Raw genomic sequence first — 19,928 nt, 5'->3', positions numbered from 1 at the left:
CTCACCATCCCTCCGGGTTTCTTCCTCTCATCCATTCAGACTGCCTTTTCTCAATTGCAGCCTTCATCCTTCTTTTCTTGCCCCCCGTTTGGTCTTCCCTCCCGGGTTGACACTGGAGAGTGTGGCTAAAACGCATAGTAGCATTTTTTTTTCTTTCCTTTCTGTTGCTTACCCGCTCGATTTTCTTTTTACTTCTACCTCTGCCAACTACAACAACACCACGCCATCTTGCTAATTAAGCATCGCAATCTCCCTTCCCTCGTCGATTTTCTTTCTTCCCGTCTCAATCTTCTCTCCGTGTCTTTCTTCCTACCATCGGAGACGTGGTGGACAAGCATACCGAGCTTTCCCCTGCTGACCCGCACCCGCACCCATTTACTTGCCTCTCACGTTACCAACTTGCTTCTGGAAGGGAAATCCGTGTCAAAGAAACGGCGGATCTTTGATCGCCAATTTCCTTACTTCCATTTCCCAGTTTCTCCACACCGCGAATCTCGCAGTGATCCTTTTGTTTGTGCTGAAACCTCGTTCTGTCCGTGGTGGAAGGCCGATAGAACCAAGTGCTTCAGTCATTCTTCGGCTTACCCGCTCGGCTTTCCTACTTTTCTACTCTTCCTTTCTCCCTCCCTGGCAGCCGTTCGCGACCATCTTTATTGTAGACAAAACAACGCTTCACTCTGCCTCGTCAACCATCCCCCTTCGACTCTACTGCCTACGATACAGGGTCTGATTCCCTCTTTGGCTCCTTCCAGTCAACTTTCCTCGTCACCGCCAACGGACTGGCTCTGTTTATCTTTTCCCGCAAGGTACGTTTCCAATCGATGTGTGCCGTTCTACATCTACTCTCTCTCTCTCTCTCTGTTGCCAGTCAGAACTTTGTTGCGCTTTGCCCGGTTTTTCTTTTCTTTGCTTTCTTTTTTTCCCTCCTCTTCTCTCTACCACAACCCAGAAAATTCTACATGACTCCCATGCTATTCATCTTCCTTGCCTTCTTTTTACCCATCGTTCTTCGTTTTCCTTTTTTTCTCAACTCGCTTCCTTTCACCCGCGATCTCTTTCTCCATTCCCGTCCGTCGTGCATTTGCTTTGGACTATTACGCTGCAGTTACTACTGGTTTCTTGGCACCGCAAGCGAACTTTTCAACCCAAGTTTACTCCATTAACGCTGTACAGGCATCGAAGTCCCGTTCTTGGGCGCCGTAGAGATCGGCTCTCTTTTTCTTTTTTTATCTCTATTTCCTTTCGCCGCCAGCGTGCGAACCTTTTCCATCTTTCCTGTCAATCTTGTCTATTGTATCTGTCATCGTCTGTTCCCTCTCTACTGAGTCTATTTGACCATGGCACCTGTCGCTCAAGGCGACATCGAAATGGACAGTCATACTTCGGACATGGCCAGCCAGGACTCCCCGCTGCGCCGACAATTCTCCGAACCTCTTCATGGCCTTTCGGCCTCCACACAGGCATCGCCATACCCTTCTCCTGTACCGCAGAAGTCGACATGTGACTGGTGCGGAGAGGATTTTGAATCGTCTCATAAAGACGCCCTCAAGCAACATATTGCCACCGTACATCCGCAAATCGCTAAGCGCTCGTATAACGAGGCTGTCAATGGAACTCATTCCTATGATACTGACGAGCAGCTTGACGCCGACGATGATGAAGAAGAGAACGCTGCTCTTGATGATCAAATGGGGGATGTAGAGGAAGCGGAAGCAGAAGATGAGGAAGAGGACACGATAGAGGCCACTGAGAATGGCATCGCGGAAGGTGGCGAAGCCACCGCGACGTATGAAAACGAAAACGACCAGAATGACATCGATGAAGAGGATGCCGGTGTCGACGGTGACGCTGAAGGCCCCGAAGGAGAGTCCGACCTTGCACTATCAAACCAGCTGCACGAATTCTCCCGCGAACAAGATTCCGTCACTCTAGAAAAGCGCCTGCACAATCTTTGGAATATTCATGATATCCGCAGATTCTCTACAGACTACGATGAGACGTATGCCGGTCTGGAGAAAAACTGGGCGCATGTCTTTGATGATGCTAAGCGCGCCAAACAACGCGACCCGTCCGATTCTTTCACAAGACCGGAACCATATAGAAAGCCCAAGGTGGCTAAAGGGGAATTTTTGGAAATAACCCCTCTTGAGGATCTCCTGGCTCAGCTTCGTGACGCCGAGAAACGCTCGCAGGATGAGCTTTACGCCATCACCGAAAACGTGGCCCATGTCTTGAAAGCATGGCAGGACGAGTATCTGGCTATTGAAAAGCTCCACAGGGTTGCAACTCGTCACAATGTAAAGCAACCCAGCGGGCCGCGGAAGCTCGACCGGCGGGAAGTTTTCGAAGACAAGAAGGAGGCAATGCTGTATGGGTACAAACACGACCCCAAGGAAGATAAGGTTGGCAACCAGAACCCGTTCGTTCAGGGCGGGTTCAAGCCAACGCCCGCACAGGCGAGAAAGATCATCGCCAAATCGAGTTTGCATTCTAGCGAGCCGAATCCTGACGGCTGGCCGACTATCTCCAAGTTCGGCGTGGAGCATGTTCCGAAATTCCAGAATCCTCCGCGCGAGGATTTCGTGGGAAAGGCAACTCGCAAGCGCAAGGCTGCCGAGCTGGAAGCCGCCAAAGCCAATGAGACCGACGATGCACTCGCCGAGTCTCCTGCTCTTGCAGACCCCGAGGCAGAAAATGCAGGAAGGCGACGCACTCGCACCCGCCGTTCGGCCGCAGAGGCCGAGTTCCAATCTCCGGTTCCAACACGTGGGTCTACTCGAGGCCGCGGAAGAGGCCGTGGACGGGGGGCAGCCCGCGCGGGCTCTCGTGCGGGATCTGAGGCTCCTCAGTTCGAAGCGGCCGCCGGCCCAGCTCGTGCGTCGGCTCGAGTACCTGGTCGTGAAGGGGCGGTTCCAACGTCAGGGTTGCTGCAGGCACGCACCGCAACGTCCCAGCTCGCGCCGCTTGAACCGGCACCTAGCGGCGCGCAAGCACGCGCCTCCCCCGCCGCCATCATCATCGCCGCGGAAGGACATCCGGACAGTGCCTTGGACCCGGCGGAACAGGCTCGACGCGACAAGATCGCCAACTCCAAGAATCCGAAGCGCACGGAAGCTATGCTGAACCACTGGGCTCGATTCAATCGAGAAGGGCGGACGCGCAATCCCAAACGGTCGAAAGCCCAGATTGAGGCTGATCGGGCCGCCGAAGCGGCGAGAAAGGCAACCGAGCCCCCGAAGATTGTGGGCAAGAAGAAGAGGTTGAGTAGCCCGACGTTCGGCGATACTCCGAATACCGACCTTGGTCTCGCTGCGGCACCCACGTTACCAGCACCCGCCTCGCTGGCGCCCGGACCCCCAGGGCCACACCCCCAACTGGCACCCATGCCGGCTCCTCGCGGCTCAATGGCCCCGTATGCTCCTATTGACCCCCGAGCTGTGGCGCCCTTTCCTCCTGGGCCTCCGGGCCCTCTTCAGCCCCCGCCTCCGCAGCCGTATCACACACCTTATCCGGATTTCTACAACTTTTATGGAGCTCCCGGCGCTGGTATGCCTCATGCAGGGCGTGCTCGGCCCAATTGAAGCCTGCATCTAACCTAGGATATCGGTTGGTCCACACCTCGTAGAGGTCTCTTTTCTTTTGATATGTATTAACCTGTTCGTTTAATCATCTGTGTTTTCGAATTTATTAGCGTGTTACATGCTAGCGATCGGCGCAGGGTTCTGTTTTCATGTTCGTTTGTGTTTTTGAAAACTGTACAATTCTGGAGGCTCTATGGTTTCCTGCCCTTTTTCTTTTTAAGGTTTTTCACTTTCATTGTCTCTGGCCCACCTTGGTGAATTGAGGTACTTGTACATTTAGGAAGGAATAATGTCTTGGGGGTTGGTGTCGATCGTTCTGTATTCTGGTGGATAACTGAACTTGGGTCTAGATGCGTTTGGGGGGCCCTTTGATCTTGGGCCTGGTTTGGTTGGTTATTGCATCTACTAACGTGTTAGATAAACCTGCCAAAAATTCATGATTTGAATCTTGCTTCTTCATCTAGTCATTGTAGCTCTATACTTGGTGGCGGTGAATGGCCTGCCCTGTCACGTGAATATGTAATCTTCACGTGATGTTGCAGCCTCACTTCCGGGCCAATTTCATCATCTACCGATGATTCGGGCGACGCGCTCGGCACACCAGACACCATCACCGCCAACCGACCTATTCCGTCTCCCAGTCATACGCAGACTGCTCAACACCCTTGACTCTCATCGCCAAACACCGTCACAATGGGCAAGAAGAGACGTGGACCCACCTTGGACGAGGTTCTAGCTCGTCCGTGGTGCTACTACTGCGAGCGCGATTTCGACGACCTTAAAATTCTCATATCCCATCAAAAGGCCAAGCATTTCAAATGTGAGAGATGTGGACGGAGGCTGAATACGGCAGGAGGTGAGTTCCTATCTTCTGACGTTTCGTTTTTCGTGTTTCGCTTTCCGCCGTTCGCTCACGTCTATCGCCACAGGATTGTCGGTGCATATGAGCCAAGTACATAAGGAACAGCTGTCGGCCGTTGACAATGCGCTTCCTAATCGATCTAGTCTTGATGTCGAGATCTTCGGTATGGAAGGTGTCCCGGACGACATCATCCAGACTCATAACCAACGGGTGATGACCCAGTTCCAGCAAGCGGAGGCGGAGCGGCAGGCCGTGACGGGAAACCCTCCTCCAGGAACCACCGGTGCTGGCGGCCAGCCCGCGAAGAGGCCGAAGCTCGAAAACGTATCGGATCTGAAGAAGCGACTGGCCGAACACAAAGCCAAAAAGGCGGAGACTCGCACTGGAGGAAGCAGTGGCGAGGCGACCCCCGTCGGCGCGGGACAGGCACAGAATATCGGTGGCTTTGTAAGTTTGCGACTATTGGACATGCAGCTTGATGGAGGTTGTGGCTAACACAAATGTTTTCTATAGGGTCAGCCAGCTGCAAACGCGGCAGCCGCCCCAAGCCAGCAATACTCATACCCCCAGCCATACGGAGGTGCTGGCTCTCCTTACCAACAAACGGCAAGTCCAGTTTACCAAACCTTCTCACCAGGCGGGCAACCGCAGGTTCCTCCTAGTACGCAAACACAATATACTCCTACAGGGTACTCGCCACAGTCGTTCCAGCCCACACCGGGACAACCTGCGTATGGAAACACCCCGTCGCCTTTCCCGTCGCAACAGCACACGCTTCCTCAGACCAACACGCCCCCACAGAATGCCGCTTTCGTGCAACGGCCTCCCAGCCTGCCGGCGGCCCCGAGCCTTCCCCAGCGACCCGTCGTTGGGGCGCCCCCGGTCAATGCCTACCAGATGCAGCAGATGCACATGGGCCATGCGCCACCCACGCCTGGAGGTACGCCGCACGGTGTTTCCAATGGTGACAGACCCGCAGGAACCGGAGCGACGCCGATCTCATCCTCCATCGATGACCTTATCTCGGGCGCGGCCAAAGAAGCGGATCAAGCGGTGGCCAACAACGCAGCACCCGCCAAGGAGGCGACCGAAGAGAAAACCAGCAAGAAGGACAAGTCCAAACAGGCCAAATTGGTATATTCTGACAATGAAACCAGTCCGGAGGAGAAGATGGCCAAGTTGTCAAGGTACGCATTCGTTCCTGACCAACGAGGGGAAACGGCACTTGGGGAGCTTCCTTCTTCTACAGTAGTGGGACCCATCCGAGATTCGGAAACGGTTGTCGACCCTACGGACTAGATGTCGAACACTTTATGAGAAATGGTGGGTGAAGAAGGGGAGGGAATACAGTCGGTGCTTTTTTCTTTTGCTTCTCCAAACAACCCGGGGAAGAACTACTTGTTTGGTGCGACGAGACCCGCGCGGTCAAAAAATCCGGAAGATGGAAGATATACAAACTCCAGCTAAGTTTGATTGCATATCAAATTCTCGCAAAACGTTTTGATAATCTCTTTCTTTCATCTTACTCCCTGGTCATGTGTTGCCGCTTCCTGCCCTGATTTTCATGTCAGTAGTTGGCGAACACCAGTGCAAGCAAACCAAAAGCCCACGACATGATAACACCACGCTTCATGCTTCGGTTTGGAAGAAAGAAGATAAGACAGAGGGTCCCCTCCGCATCACCACCGAGAACAAGACTGCAGAAAGAAAGCATTACACTGCGAGGAGAGTTGGTGAGTTTGGTCGTCACCTTATTGAAGGAAACTGATCTTTGAGAAAATCGCGATCTCGTCCTGACGCCGAGAGGGGCTGGTCTAAATCTTTTTATGTTTCTTCATTTTGATTCTGTCTACTGTAAGTGCTAGTCAAGGTAGGCCAGACAATCCATGATCTAGGGGTATTTATTAGTACGAATGGGCAGATATGGTAGATGATTTTACAGGACTGTGCATTGCATCTTTTAATCTCATTCACGTCGCCACCGGTCAAAAAGTAGTAGTAAAGACCCTCAATATGATATAATACACCAGACAGACCACGTACCCATCCTGTAGGCACTGTCCTCCCTTCGTCCCCTCCCCTCTATCCCCCCCCAAATCCGACCAACCAACCAATGGAACAAAATGCTCAAGCCCTCTTCGCACCCCCCTTCACCGCAGCCCCAAACACCAAAAGTCCATACGCCGCCACCAAACTCAACGCCACGGGCACCGCCTTGCGCGTCTTAATCGCGCGCGGCACCGAGCTCCCGCCTAGCACGATCGACGCCAATAGACCGAGCTCTTCGCCGTAGGCCTGGCCGCTGCGCAGTCGCGCGAACGAATACAGGTATAGGGCGCCGACGGAGACGCCGGCCGCGATGGAGGGGATGGAGCCGGTGCGCGCGAAGCCGATTATTCCGCCGAGGGAGGTGAGGAGGGAGAGGATTAGGGCGGAGTTCGTGGGGAGGGTGGTCTAGAGGGATTTGGTGTTAGTGTTGCTGTCTGGTAGGGTAATTTGTATTGATGCAGGGGAGGGGGAGGGGTGTTTTACCATTTTGATTGTTTTTGTTCTGCGAGGGGGGATTGGTGGGTATTATTGAGTGTGAATTGAATCAGTTGGTAGAGGATAGGTAGGTGAGAACTGGGGAGAGAGTGATAGTTGATGATATGGTCTGATGTCGAAGTAGGAAAGGTGGACTGAAGCTAAACCGAGCTAAAGCTGATTAGATTAGAAATCCGCCGCTCGTCATCGTCTGTCAGATGATGTCAGGTGATTGCGGGTGTTTACTGGCGGGAGTATAGGAAAGTACATTCCATCTACTTCCATACCTTTCACATTCATCCACCTACTTTCTATTCTTGCAATAATCATCATTCATTCTATTCTACTAGTTCATCTCTACTAGATCCTCACCCTCATACTATCTGTCATCAATCAACATGAACACATACAGACGCCAATCACATGCAATCTCATCATCACCATGACCATCATTATACTGAACAAAAACAAAAACAATTTAAACTTTTGACACCACTGCAATATCCCGAGACGATCCCCGCCAGCAAATCACTGTCGTCGACCAGTCTCAGTCTGAGGCTCTGTCTCAGTCTCCGTCGCGCCATATCCACCTCCACCGAGCGGCGCATCCGGCTCCGATTCGTCGTCGTCCGCCGAATTCTGGAATCCCTCCGACTCGACGACCCAGAACACCGGAACCGCGCTGAGAGTTCCAAACACGCCCAGAATCCACCAGGGAATGATAATCGTTCCGCGCTTCACGCCGAAGGAGAACGCTGCGCCGACGACGGCGGGTCCCACGGCGCGACCGATAGCGCTGACGCTGGTGCCGACGCCGTTCAGAGTGCCCAGGACGCTGAGGCTAGAGGCCGAGTTGGTGAGCAGGATGGTGGTGCAGGGGAAGCCGAAGATCGAGGCCGAGAGCTTGCCGAGCATGAGGAGGAAGACGGTGACGTGACGGAGTGATTCAGGCACGAGGGCCGTGAAGGGGGTTAAAAAGTACAGGACGGGGAAGATGAGGGCTACCACTTTCAGGCAGTTGAGGACGCCGTATCGCTTGGCCGCGGTGGGGAACACAATGAATTGCACCAGCATGCCGATGATGCCGATGAGGGTATAGTAGATTCCGATCGTTTGGGAGTCTGATGCATTCAGTTAGTAGGTGGACCGGGGGTCATGGTTGAAGGACGAGGATGACATACCCACGCCGAACCCGCCTAGGAATTTGAAAGGCAACCGCACGTCGGGGTTGTCGTGCAGACGCTGGACCGGACTATGTAAGAACACGGGGAGGACGGAGTCGAACGCCATCGTGTGCATCGACATCAAGGCATATGCCAGCAGGACCAGCCGTGACTGCGGCGCAAAGATTTGCTTCCAGCTGGGTCGCTTGCCAGGACTTTTCTGTCCCGTCTGTCGCGATCTCCTGTCGCCCAGCAATGCGGTCGACTCGTCATCTTCAACATGGTAACGGCGCTTCTCGGGCCGGGAGATGCACGAGCGCGTCAACATCTCTCCTAGCACGAGCCCGCAGTCGCGACGGTCCTTTCTAGAAGCCAATGTTTCCTGTCTACTGTCAGAGGTGTTCATATTTGCGCACATCCTCGAGAGAATACTTACATGGAGGAATAGAAAGCCAATGACAATGCCCACGATGAACAGTGCCGCAGCCGCCAAATTGGGCAATACAAAAGGATACTTCTTCAAGAAGTCCGAGTCCCCAAAGAGCTCGGGGTGCTTCTCTACAGGCCGGGCCAGCGCACCCCCAAAGGCCGGACCAAAGATACTGCCAATGGTCCACACCAGCGGCATGATACTGAAGGCTCGCGGCTGGAGCTCCTTCTCGGGCACCATCTCGGCTACCATGGTACGGATGATCCCCACGTTTCCGTTCATCAGGCCCAGGAACGCGCGCGACACTACCAGCATTGCCAACGTCTGCGACATTCCGAACATCACCGAAAAGATCATCGTGCAGGTCAACCCCAGCAGGATGATATACTTCCGACCGGCATAGTCCGACGCGGTACCCCAGGACACGGCCATCACGGCCTGACAGGTCGCTGTCACGGCCGAGGTGATACCAACCCACTTGGCGACCTCATTCTTAGGGACGCCGACATACTCGATCATCTCGGGCTAGATAGACATGGCGTCAGCATAGAGATACCCGTAACACATCCCCAATAGACCCGACCAAAAGGGGCCAAACCACACCAAACACAAAGAGAGAAAAGAAAGAATTCATACAAGATAAGGCAAAACGGACGTCAAGACGACTGCAAACAGCGATCAACAAACCGAACCACCACTCCTTGAGCTCGACGATCGCGTCATCGGCGGTGGATCTCGCAAATTCAGAATCGAATTTGCTTGCTCGGAGTCCAGGTCATGACGACTTACCAGGCTCAGCGAACCGACATATTGCTGATCGCGAGCTGGTTAGCTTTGAACACCATCATTGCTCATGGCAGTTGAAGCTTACAGAGAATCAGTAGCTGCCGGACCGGCAGCCTCGGCGTTTTCTCCAGCATCGGACTCGGCGGTTAATTCGGTAGGGGTTCAAAAAATCCTATACTCGGGTCTAACAAGTTGTACCAAACAAAACAAGGGGGCTGAGAGGTCGCAAGGGGGAGAAGTCACGAAGAAAAAACGATCGTATACTCGAAAGCCCCAAAATCAATACAAAACGAAGGTAGCTAAAGAAGGAGGAATGAAAAAAAAAGAGAAGAAAAAGAATAGAGGATAAGATGGAAAGGAATGGGCGAGTGACGCCGTGCATGGAGCTAACGAGGCCCGGCGAATCCACTAAGCGGGGAAACCGAGAGGCCTGCTTAGTGCTTTTTGTCCCCATGATCGTCCCTTGAAGGTCACTGCATCTTGACCCTGTCCTGCCTGCTTGGGACTGTGAGTCAAGGCTTAATACGCGCGAATAGCCTCCCTCGGTTCTTACTGGTCCCTCGGCGTGGAGAATGACCCTATTGGATTAGAAAAAGAAAGTAAGGAAAAGCAACATCATATTCATCATCTGCTAAGCTAAATCCGCCTATTTTGTGCAATCTATATACCTCCATTTACCGGCCGGCGTCAAGCCTGCTGCAGGGGGTGTTTCTGCTACGCCGGTCTTATTCAAAAACTGTTTCTCTCGTATACTTAATGCAGCAGCTTGGTAGCAGTCTCCAAGCGCTCCACAATGATCGCGCGCCATTTCTGATGAGTAGTTAGCATCTTGACTTGGGAAGAATCACGATATCTCCACAAAGGACGAAAACTCACCTGTGCATTGGACACATCGCCCGCGTCAAAGCTCTCGACCAACCCAGGGTAGGTCGCTCCTGCGTAGCCGGTCCAAACGCCGGGCGCGAACACGACGTGCTTGAACCAGCTGCGCCCGTCCAGACCAGGGGCGTACAAGAACGCTCGCTCGAGGAACTTGTATTTATCGTTGACCAGCCGGATCTGGAAATAGAGCTTCACCTTCTTCCACCAATGGTACCATGGGACATCCTCGCCTAACTGCGAGGCCAGGTCCGCCGCGTACGCGTCGAACCGCACGGCTACTTCCTGGAACTCGGCGATGGTCTTGTCCAAGGGGCCAAAGTCGAAGGAGGCGCCGTCAGGCAGCTGCTTCGCGTCCGGCCGGATCTTGTCCAGGTACGCAGCCAGACCGAGGCCGTAGTCCGTGGCATTCAGGGACAGCACGGGAGTCTCGACTAGGTTGGCCGTGATCAAGGCCAGGACCTTGGCGCAGGCCTCATGGTAGAGCCAATGCGGGTCGCCAAACCGGTCCATCCAGTCGAAGCTGTCGTAGTTGGAATGGTAGTGATACACGGCGTCTTGGCCCCGATTAGTGAAGCCAAGATCCAGACTGGCGACTCCGGCATAGTCCTGGAAAGCGGTGAAATCGCTACCACTTCCCATAGTCCCGATATACTTGTTCGCGACGGCTTCCCAAACATCGCGGACCGTCTGTCCAGCAACGGTCTGGTTGGGGGACTGCACAAGTCCTGTGGCCTCGTAGATGGCGCTGTTCAACAGCGGACTCGCCGAGGTTTTGAAGTTGGGGCCAGACGCGGCGCCATCAAGGTTGAGGTACGCGATGTTGGCCTTGGAGAGCCACGGAAGCTGTTCCTCCACCCACTCGGTCGAGCCCAGGAGACCGTACTCCTCACCATCCCAGCTGGCAAACACAATCGTACGAAGCGGCTTCCATCCGGCCTTGAGCGCCTCTCCGAAGCTGCGAATCACCTCGTTCAGGGCAGCGGACCCGCTGTTGGGGTCGGCTGCTCCACCGGCAATCCAGGCGTCTCGGTGGTTACCCACAACGACAGCCTCATCCGGAATGGAACCCTTGATGACGCCAATCACGTTCCACAGCGGCGTAGTCGTGTACTCTTGCTCGTTGTAGAGGTTGATGACTATATCATCCGGTGTAGGACCGATGTTATACTTGACGCCCTTGTAGCCGAGTTTCCCACCCTGCCAATACTCATTGAAGTCCTCGGCCTTGGGACCATGGCCATTCAGGGCCTTCAAGAAGGGAAGGATCTCCTTGTACGATACAGGGATGGAGGGAATCGAGGGGGTCGAATGACTGGGGTCTTTGCGCTCACTGCCCGGCTTCGAAGGGTAACCAGGCGTGGTAGGATCACCCGGAGCGATACCTAGAATGCAAAGATGGCCATTCAATTAGCTTCATGCGATTCTCACTCTACCAGAGCGTGATTAGAAATCAACTCACTCAGGAACTGGACACTTCCCCGCTGTACGGCACTCGGGTTCCGAGCAGGACCCTCCGGGTACGGCTTGTAGCCATTTTCCTCGGTGATGTCGCCATCCGACTGTGGATCATCGTACAGCACCACTCCGACCATGCCATGCTCCTGCGCCGCCTTCACCTTCAACCCACGGAAGATGCCACCGTACTTGGCGATCGCGATCTTGCCCGCCAGACTGACATTCGCATCAACCAGGTCCTGGAAATCCTTCACGCTGCCGAAATTGACGTAGACAAACGGCGCCGTCACATTGCCGCTGGCCGAGTAGCCGTGGAACGTAGGCACGCGATCCGGCAGCCCGCTGGTGTGATCCTCTTCCAGGACGTCCTCCTCCAGGGTCGCCTCATACTGGACCTCAGCTTTCTCGCCGTCGCCCCTCTGCTTGAGCAGCCGCAAGGCATGATCCACGGGATAATTCAGGTAGATGTCGTAGGCCACGATGCTGGTGTCGGCGACACCGAACTCCTGCCAGCGTTCCTGCGTCCAGAGCGCTTGGCTAAGATTCTTACCGGCGAGATGCGGCCCCGCGGTGTAGTAGCTGCTCCATTCGCGGGCCTTGGCGGCCGATGGAGTCTCCTGGAGGATGGCCTGGAGTTCCTTGTAGCCGAGGCCATTGCTCTGAGGCCAGGCGGCGTGCGGGAAGGGACGGGCCCAGGGGAGGTAGGACCAGATGGAGCCGTGTTCGCGGGGCAAGATGGCGGTGGGGATGAGAAAGAGGGTGAGCGAGCAGAGAAGGAGGAGACCCAATGCGAAGCTGCAGATGCGTCGGAGGGTGTGATGGGGATAGCGAGGACGTCGGGGAACGACGGTCACTGATGTGAGGAGGGGAGTGGCCTCGGAGGGAGACATGGTTTTCTTCTCCCTCATTTCCGGAGCCAACATGGTTTGATGATCAATGGATGAAGGAGATGGATGGATAAGGGAAGAGACAAGGGGACATTGTCTGGACCCGGGCGGGATACTTATGCGAGCGGAGGAAGAGCGAGACGGTGCGGAGATGATGTGATGCGCCTTATCTTATCCGCCCCACATGTGACATCGCGTGACTTGGCGTGGCTCCATAATGAAGGAACTATTTCCAAGGGACATAGTGACAAAGAATAGTCAGGATACTCAGGGACTTGATATTGATATTCCTTCTACAACAATCAGCAAACAGAAAGGTATCTTGGCCGAACTTCACTTATATACACTGGTTCAAACAAACAGCTCACAATGGGAAAACAAAAGCAGCCGAAAATGGGCCCTGTAGCAAAAAGCAAACAAACACCGCTCATTATGTGATAGATTGTTAGTACACCTATTCTGCCGTCACCATCGCATTCTCTTCCTCTTCCTCTTCAGGGACCGAGACCTTGTCGTTTAGCGTAAAATTGAATTTCTCGCCGATGTCGATAGTCTCACGCAGGATCTGTCGCGCGGACTCATCGTTGACGTTCATGTCTTCTTTGACGAGCTGGACAGCCAATTCGGGGACAAGCACGGCTTGAGTGTAGCCAACAACGCCGGCAGTTTTGACTATATGGTCACTCGTCGCCAGGCGACGAAGTTTGTGGGAGAATCGCGACGTGAGCGCGTGTAGCCTAGAAATGAATCAATTAGCTTCATGCAAGATAAGTGAGAGGATTGGCAAGGACGGCACCGTACATTTTATCGGCACCACGGGTGCCATAATAGCCGCAAGATATCGTCTCTAGACCATCTCCAGCGAGCGTCAGCCGGAAATTCTGCGCTTTGCCAGACTTCATGGTGGTGTCTAAGATGTTCCTGAAGTAGGAAGGACTTTCAGAGGTCAAGAGGGTGTCAATGTAGTCGAAATGGTCGTTGATGCGGTCGTCGAATTTATCCCAGTCAATGCTGGGATACCCCTTCTCCTGCCACTCTGTTTGGGCAGACTGCTGCTTGTGCGACTCGCAGAAACGTTTCTGATCGCGGATCCGTTGTCTTGGTTGATTTTGGAACCGCATCAGAAGCTCTGGGTCCACGGCCTGCTTGCACATCGGGCAGAAGGATCCTTCTTTGGATTCGATATTTTCCAACTCATCCTTCACGGCGAGCATTTCATCGTCCAGCTCGAACTGTTGCATGAAGGTCGAAGAAGCAGAGCTAAGGGGGGTGCTGAGAGGAGAGTCATCGTCGTCAAAGTCCAAAGTTGGTGGTTCTCGAGCAGATGAAGTAGCGAAGGAGGAGCTGGATATCCCGTCCGCAGGGAACGGAGGCACCTTGAACTCGGGTTGGGAGCGAGTCTTGGAACTGGAACTCGGACCTTCGATGTCGGCGCCGATTGGGACTTTAAATTCAGGTTTTGGAGTTTCCTTTCCCTTCGCCGAAGTGGTCCCAGCCTTCTTGCCTGCCTTAGGCTTTTCCTTGCGAGCACTCGCAGGAGGCGTTTCCGACTTCGCAGAGGCCTTGTTCGAACTCGGCGCTGTGATGTGTACGTCCGATGTGCGCTTCGATGGGTAATGGGCTGATCTACGTCTTTTGTATGATTGCGACGCACTCCATTCCAGGAACATGCCTTCACCCTCTTCATCCAGGGGAGCTGGGCCCGTCGCGGCCCTTTTGCGATTTTTCTGCGGCGATTTCCCAAAGCGAGGGGACCCTATCTCCTTTTCGCTCTTAGGCGAGCTCTTTGCCATCTTGACCTCGAGCTTCTCCTCCGACGCGCGGGGCCGGATTTCATCTTCCGACTCGGAGTCCCCATCGAGCTTGGTATCCTCGTCGCTGGAGCTGACGGGCTCATCGTCCGTAGCTGGCTCCGGTTTGGGAGGTTTTTCGTCCTTCTCAGTCTTCACAGTATCCTTCTCAGCGTCATTAACTGGCTTTCTAAAGCTTGACAAAAGACTTCTGGTTGGTCCATTGTTCTTCGTCAAGCGGTTCGACGCATAGCTCGCATCGCGTTTCGGTCGGGTTTGGACCATCTTGTAGAGGGGATGGCTTGATCGTGGAGACTCGGACACTCAAAGGAATCGGCTCGAGATGACGACAAGGGTCGCGGAGGATAGATAAAAGTTAGATTTCAATAGATGCTGAATAATTTTCTTTGACGAATGATCACGTCAAGCCGGGTTGCGGCAAGTAGCTGCGGAGTCCGTCAACAAACCCCCGCCGGTGATTGCAGATGGTTCATCTGTCGGAAAGATACTGTAGTAGAGACTGGATAATTCATAGATAGCCATCTATTGGCGACCGGTGTAGGATGCAGCGCATATAGAGGGCTGAATGATGGAGAAGAGAGGAGAGAGAGAGGGACGCGTGAGGTGACACGCTATCGAGGCGTTTCTCCGCAGCTGCTAATCAAAAGTCTCCGCTCGCACGGGATCGCCTTCTGTACAACTTCCCTCACAACGGGTTTGTTTGCTTTTTTATATTTTTATTTCATTATGAGAGAATTTCTATAAGGAATTGAGGTGACTGTCATGAATTAAAGTTCTAACACAATGATAGACTTCAGAACCAATGATCTTCAGAGTGTATATGCAGACGCCGCGTCGCCAGGACACCACTAAATGTCCACAAAAATGCCAGAAGCAGGATAGAATGAAAGATGAAGCAAAAATAATAACAGCAAGTAGCAAACAGAAATGATATGCAAGAACAAAGATTATTATGCACAAAGGTCTACCTACCTCCCACCAGTCGGTAATAAAAGAATTAAACAAAGAAGAATCGTATCGTACGTAACCTTGTCGCACTCGGTGAGTGATTTGGGTCGCGAAGATCGTATAGCACCGGTCTAGCATATAGAATCATAAGGTTCATCATCACTCGAAGCACATGGAGATTTCACCCTCCTCTCCGTTGCCTATGTCGTGATCGGCCCAGGCGTTGTGCTCGAGAGCCATGGCACCAAGTGCGCCGGCGCCTACGCCCATTCCAGCTCCGACTCCGACTCCAACTGGCATCGTGTTTGAAGACCGGAGTTCGGGCCTTGCAGGTTGGGGCTCGTAATGATCGTAAGACGAAGTCCCAAACGATGAATACGAACGTTGTGGGGGTTCGTGGTAAGGGGTGTCGAAGGTCATCTCGATTTCTTCTTCATGGTTGGGAGCATGATGCAAGTCGTTGGGACCCTTCTTGTCGACTGGGTCTTGGGGCAATGGAGACACAGGTTGGCTTGCACTCGTACTCTTGGTGTCCTTGCCAGCCGACGGAGATGGTGCTGCTGGAGCAGCAGCAGAGGGACTTGAAGGAGAGTTCAAGTCTAACTTCATGGGTGGAAGCGTCGACTCAAGCTGTTTGACTTCAATGCTTTCCGAGGCGAGCTCGGCTTTGATTGCGTCAATGTCAAATAGCACCGTCCCGGCTCCGTTACTGTCGCTCGACTCTCGAGGAGTGGCATTATTGCGCTCCACATCGTAGGTCTCCCATCCCTTCTTCTGCGCCAACTTTCCTCGCTTGAAAAGTCCAAATCGCTTTTTCTCCGGCTTAGCTTCAGCCTCCCGCCGAGCTTCGTCAATCTCTCGGATCAGTTCCCGTTGTCGCTCGTTGTGATTGTCAGGGTCGGGATCCTCGATCTCGGCAAATTCCTCGCTCAGAACCTCCCATCCAACTTCCTTCAATAGTCGAGGCATGGCTGCACGGTAATCCATGTGACCATTCACCAGTTTAGTAACGTTAAAGTTCTCCAAATTGGGAATCCCCTCGATGGGGGCGAGACCGGCCACACGCATGATACCACCGCTTGTAGCACGGAAAAGGTATCCCAGAATCCAATCATTGGAGGAATAGCCGTTCACAAAGCGGCCAGAGACGACACTTCGGGCTTTCAGATATTCATCTCTACTGGCCACCATGGGCGACCCAAACATGTAAACATTCTGAACGAGCCCATGCGCACCCCTGTCTGCAAGCTCTCTGAGGCAGGAAAAGATGACCCTCGCACCGAGCGAGAAACCAAGTAAGGTGACTGGTCGCTTCCCGAGATTATGGTCGATCAGAGAGTCAGCAAGAATAAGACCTGCCGCGCTTGCGCGCGCCAGCGAGACATTCCAGGGGTTGTCAATCAGATAAGACAACTTCGTCAGGATCATAGGAAGCTGTAAAGATGCCATTAGAGCAACTAAGACCGTATTTCCTAGAACTTGCTGCAGTCCTTGCGTCAAGGCCTAGTATTGTCGTGCTGTCGTTAGTTGCTAGAAAGAGAGATTCGCTAGACTAGGCCTTGACTCACCTCAGTAGCGAGAATGTTGATGGTTTCACCCATACTCCGAAGCATTTCAGGCTCCCAGAGGACTGAATATAGATCACCCATGATGGGATCAACCGTACTGAACGGCAACCGGACGTCATCGACTTTACCGGTCATCCAGCCTGCTACGGTGACAATTAAGTTGACTCTCTTGTTGTTGTGCAAAGGACGATACTCAAAGGTCTGGACTGCACCCGTGCGTCTCTTGGAAGCCCTCATTCCAATCGAGCTTCCGGTCAAAGTAGCGCTGGAAGCGATCAATGCCGTGCCACCTGCACCTCCCAAGAAAGCTCCCGTGCCGGAAATTCCTACGGTGGTAAACCCAGCCGCGAGACCGGCACCGATGACAGGAGCCAGCAATCCGGCAGAAAGACCGATGACGAGTCCACCACCCACGGTAGCCAAGCCCATCGTGATATACCGGCGTTTCAAAGCCTTCTTACGTCGTGCCTCCATGTGCTCCGACTCGTCCCAGGTCTCCTTCTCTGCAGCCTCCTGCATTTCGAGGGCATCGATCACACGCTTTTCAAATCGTGCAATTTGCAGCCACGAAACCTCCATGGAATCGCCCACTCTTTCGAGTAGGGTCCGTGACCGTGAATCGTAGGCGGAATCGGAGATGAGGACTAAAAATAGATCGCATAGCACCGTCCAGCGGAGATCTATATCGATTTTCTCCGAGGTGGGTAGTTGAGAGGGTGTACGAACCTCGGGCAGGTCTTCCCCTTCGTGGGTTTCATAGGGCGGAGGGGACGTTGAGGCGGAAGACCGGTCAATCTCCGTGGACAAACTGTTTCTGAAATTCCTTTGGACGCTGGGAGATGCCAGGGAAGATGTAGATTTTCTGGATGTGTCTTGCTCGTCTGCCAAGGGATTGTGAACGCGGGCATTCTGCATGAGAGGTCGAACAAGGTCGGCTGGCTGGACGCCGTGTTCTGCCAGTTGCTCGATCATGATTTGCTCTGCGGAATCGATGTCCATGTGAAAATAGATCCTGGACATCATCGCTTGACCCCATTTCCGCATTGAGTCGATACTTTTTTGCTTGACCTTGCGCGTGCCCCTGGTGACCGGTATCTTCTCCACATCCGACGTAAGCTGATGAATAGCAAGTCTGACCACACCAACGTAGGCTATTTTCTGGGTTTCATTAAGCAGGTCCTTGGTCGCCTGCAGTTGACTTAGGGGATCACGCAACTCTTCCCCCTCCACGCCAGCCGCTGTGGCACCGTTCTCTTTGAAAAGATAGCTCGTGTCTTCGTCTAAACTCGTCACTGAGTGGGCATCCTCGTCAAGTTGCACACGAGTGTATCCCTTTCCAGCACCTCCTAGTCCTTGATACACTGCTTCGTTGCTCTCCGTTTTGGCACCGCGTACGACTAGACGTCCATAATCGTCGTAAAAATCAAACTCATCTACAGCGGGCATCTCCTTCCACCCACCATCGTCCTCTTCCTCGGGCTCACTTTCAGATTCCTTGGCTTCATTGAGTCGCTGATGTGACCATTCCGAAGCCTTGAGACTTGCACGTTTTTGACGCGAGGTCTCCGGTTTAATCGAGGAAGCTGCGGTTTGTGGAGCTGGGTCTTTAGTGTATGGCGGCGGCGGCCCGCCTTCATGGTCCGGGGAGATGTCGGAGATTTCGCTATTGTCGTTGGGCTTGGGTGGAGTTGTTTCGGCCGCTTGGGGGACCTCTTCCTTCTGCGGAGTTGAAGTTGTGGTAGGAGTTGCAGTAGGGGTTGCATTCGTAGGCTGCGTCTCCTCTTTTCCACGTTCTAACTTCTCCGATACCTCGTTCTCAGGTACCGATTGAGGTTCTTGTTCCTTCTGAGGTCTGTCTGTAATCGCTTGCTCTTCCGATTCACTCGCTTTGTCATTGTCTGTCGTGTCCGCGGCGGCCTCCTGAACATCGTGGAACTCCTGAGTGTCTTCGGAAGACTCAGTCGGCGACCGGGCAGGTTTGGCACGCGGTCGAATCGGCAAACCGAAGTCATCTAGTTCCTCCGCCTGTCCAGATCCCGCATCCTGGCCAGTATGGTCCGCAGGAGGTTTATCGTCTGAGTTACTTCCAGCGGGGCCGCCAGTCTGTTTCTGCTCCTTATCCCCCTCCGATGATGGCGCATCCGCAGCGTCTACCGGGCGAGGAGTCTCCAAGGCATGCGAACCGGCGGGAGAATCGCCGACAGAGGAGTCGACGGGGTGGTCAACGGCGGCACTCGGAACCGAGCTCATTTCTTCATGGAAGGTGCAATCGTCGAAAAAGGGCTTTATCGTCTCGGGAGATGTGTTGTCCTTTGCTCGATCGGATCGCCGACTCGTGCCAATTACCTCCTGGCCAAGTTCCTGCGTGAACTACGCAAGGAAGCACCCATTCGCGCAAGGAAGCAGAATTCGGGTCAGCTGAGGATAGATAGTATAAGTGCTGAGGGATTCCGCCACCCGTGCGGAGTTGTGGCACGATGGAAGCTCGGTTGCCACCACCACGAGGCTTGAGGATCACTGTTGAATTGAATTGTAACGCAGAGTATGGTAGGCGATTGCAAGAGAGGCTGATAGTCGAAAAAGAGGAGGGAGGGGAATCGGAGAGGCAAAGGGGGCGTAACCGTGGGTCGAGAGGTGGGAGATTGGGAGACGTTGAGGGAGCGAAGGAGCGGCGGATCGAGGAGGAAAGGGGAAAAGAGTTGGCCGAACGAATTCCTCGTCTTCGCGCACCACCACAGCTTATTCGCCGAAGATGATTCCGGAGGAGAGAGAGCGAAGGAGTGGCCTGCGATCGGGCAGTCGATGGTTCAGCGACAGCACCGAAAACGGCCCCGGTCACGTTTCTGGTTGCCTACAAGTGGATTTGCCGATGCGATGTCACTCCTTTCTATGTAGTTCCTACTTCCTACGGAGTACAGGGTATCCACCAGGATCGACAGAGGACAAAGAGCTTCCCCTCAATTTGGTCCTCATGGCTTTCTTATTGACCTTGGACTGCACATTCTTCATGTGACCTGATTGTACGTCGAAAG

The 19,928-nt window shown here is 53.6% G+C and overlaps 7 protein-coding genes across 7 annotated transcripts; 2 read left to right on the top strand and 5 right to left on the bottom strand.

The window, feature by feature from the left end:
- Positions 1 to 1,337: 1,337 nt before the first annotated feature.
- LDX57_005803 (uncharacterized protein) lies at positions 1,338 to 3,581 on the top strand (the record flags this gene model as incomplete). The annotated part of the gene is made up of 1 exon (XM_046087489.1): positions 1,338 to 3,581. One exon carries the CDS (start codon positions 1,338 to 1,340, stop codon positions 3,579 to 3,581), a length of 2,244 nt encoding a protein of 747 aa, XP_045943456.1.
- Positions 3,582 to 4,274: 693 nt separating this feature from the next.
- On the top strand, positions 4,275 to 5,742 carry LDX57_005802 (putative C2H2 finger domain protein; the record flags this gene model as incomplete). The annotated part of the gene is made up of 3 exons (XM_046087488.1): positions 4,275 to 4,437; positions 4,511 to 4,890; positions 4,957 to 5,742. The coding sequence occupies 3 exons, from the start codon at positions 4,275 to 4,277 to the stop codon at positions 5,740 to 5,742; spliced, it is 1,329 nt and encodes a 442-aa protein (XP_045943455.1).
- An 828-nt stretch (positions 5,743 to 6,570) lies between these two features.
- On the bottom strand, positions 6,571 to 6,978 carry LDX57_005801 (TMEM14 family protein; the record flags this gene model as incomplete). The annotated part of the gene is made up of 2 exons (XM_046087487.1): positions 6,571 to 6,897; positions 6,976 to 6,978. The coding sequence occupies 2 exons, from the start codon at positions 6,976 to 6,978 to the stop codon at positions 6,571 to 6,573; spliced, it is 330 nt and encodes a 109-aa protein (XP_045943454.1).
- Positions 6,979 to 7,494: 516 nt separating this feature from the next.
- LDX57_005800 (MFS transporter) lies at positions 7,495 to 9,282 on the bottom strand (the record flags this gene model as incomplete). The annotated part of the gene is made up of 4 exons (XM_046087486.1): positions 7,495 to 8,087; positions 8,148 to 8,511; positions 8,566 to 9,084; positions 9,247 to 9,282. The coding sequence occupies 4 exons, from the start codon at positions 9,280 to 9,282 to the stop codon at positions 7,495 to 7,497; spliced, it is 1,512 nt and encodes a 503-aa protein (XP_045943453.1).
- A 653-nt stretch (positions 9,283 to 9,935) lies between these two features.
- Positions 9,936 to 12,809, bottom strand: LDX57_005799 (M28 family metallopeptidase). Its single transcript, XM_046087485.1, has 2 exons — positions 11,687 to 12,809; positions 9,936 to 11,609 (listed from the first exon to the last, which is right to left on the bottom strand). The coding sequence occupies exons 1-2, from the start codon at positions 12,603 to 12,605 to the stop codon at positions 10,099 to 10,101; spliced, it is 2,430 nt and encodes an 809-aa protein (XP_045943452.1). The 5' UTR covers positions 12,606 to 12,809; the 3' UTR covers positions 9,936 to 10,098.
- A 16-nt stretch (positions 12,810 to 12,825) lies between these two features.
- LDX57_005798 (RTC4 family protein) lies at positions 12,826 to 14,976 on the bottom strand. Its single transcript, XM_046087484.1, has one exon. The coding sequence runs from the start codon at positions 14,642 to 14,644 to the stop codon at positions 13,328 to 13,330; it is 1,317 nt and encodes a 438-aa protein (XP_045943451.1). The 5' UTR covers positions 14,645 to 14,976; the 3' UTR covers positions 12,826 to 13,327.
- Positions 14,977 to 15,130: 154 nt separating this feature from the next.
- LDX57_005797 (uncharacterized protein) lies at positions 15,131 to 19,767 on the bottom strand. Its single transcript, XM_046087483.1, has 2 exons — positions 16,897 to 19,767; positions 15,131 to 16,831 (listed from the first exon to the last, which is right to left on the bottom strand). The coding sequence occupies exons 1-2, from the start codon at positions 19,144 to 19,146 to the stop codon at positions 15,488 to 15,490; spliced, it is 3,594 nt and encodes a 1,197-aa protein (XP_045943450.1). The 5' UTR covers positions 19,147 to 19,767; the 3' UTR covers positions 15,131 to 15,487.
- Positions 19,768 to 19,928: the final 161 nt, after the last annotated feature.

The sequence above is a fragment of the Aspergillus melleus genome (genome assembly GCF_016097325.1).
Source record: "Aspergillus melleus strain CBS 546.65 chromosome Unknown contig3, whole genome shotgun sequence".
In the NCBI taxonomy this organism is placed as follows: domain Eukaryota; kingdom Fungi; phylum Ascomycota; class Eurotiomycetes; order Eurotiales; family Aspergillaceae; genus Aspergillus; species Aspergillus melleus.
This window is presented reverse-complemented; position numbering and strand designations above follow the sequence as displayed.

What these genes read in the sequence shown, in the direction of transcription:
- LDX57_005799 (XM_046087485.1), bottom strand. Translation starts at nt 12,605, where the DNA reads ATGTTGGCTCCGGAAATGAGGGAGAAGAAAACCATGTCTCCCTCCGAG. An exon ending in GGGAAGTGTCCAGTTCCTGA is followed by an intron (nt 11,610 to 11,686) that starts GTGAGTTGATTT and finishes TTTGCATTCTAG; the next exon opens with GTATCGCTCCGGGTGATCCT.
- LDX57_005798 (XM_046087484.1), bottom strand. Translation starts at nt 14,644, where the DNA reads ATGGTCCAAACCCGACCGAAACGCGATGCGAGCTATGCGTCGAACCGC.
- LDX57_005797 (XM_046087483.1), bottom strand. Translation starts at nt 19,146, where the DNA reads ATGAGCTCGGTTCCGAGTGCCGCCGTTGACCACCCCGTCGACTCCTCT. An exon ending in TCAACATTCTCGCTACTGAG is followed by an intron (nt 16,832 to 16,896) that starts GTGAGTCAAGGC and finishes CGACAATACTAG; the next exon opens with GCCTTGACGCAAGGACTGCA.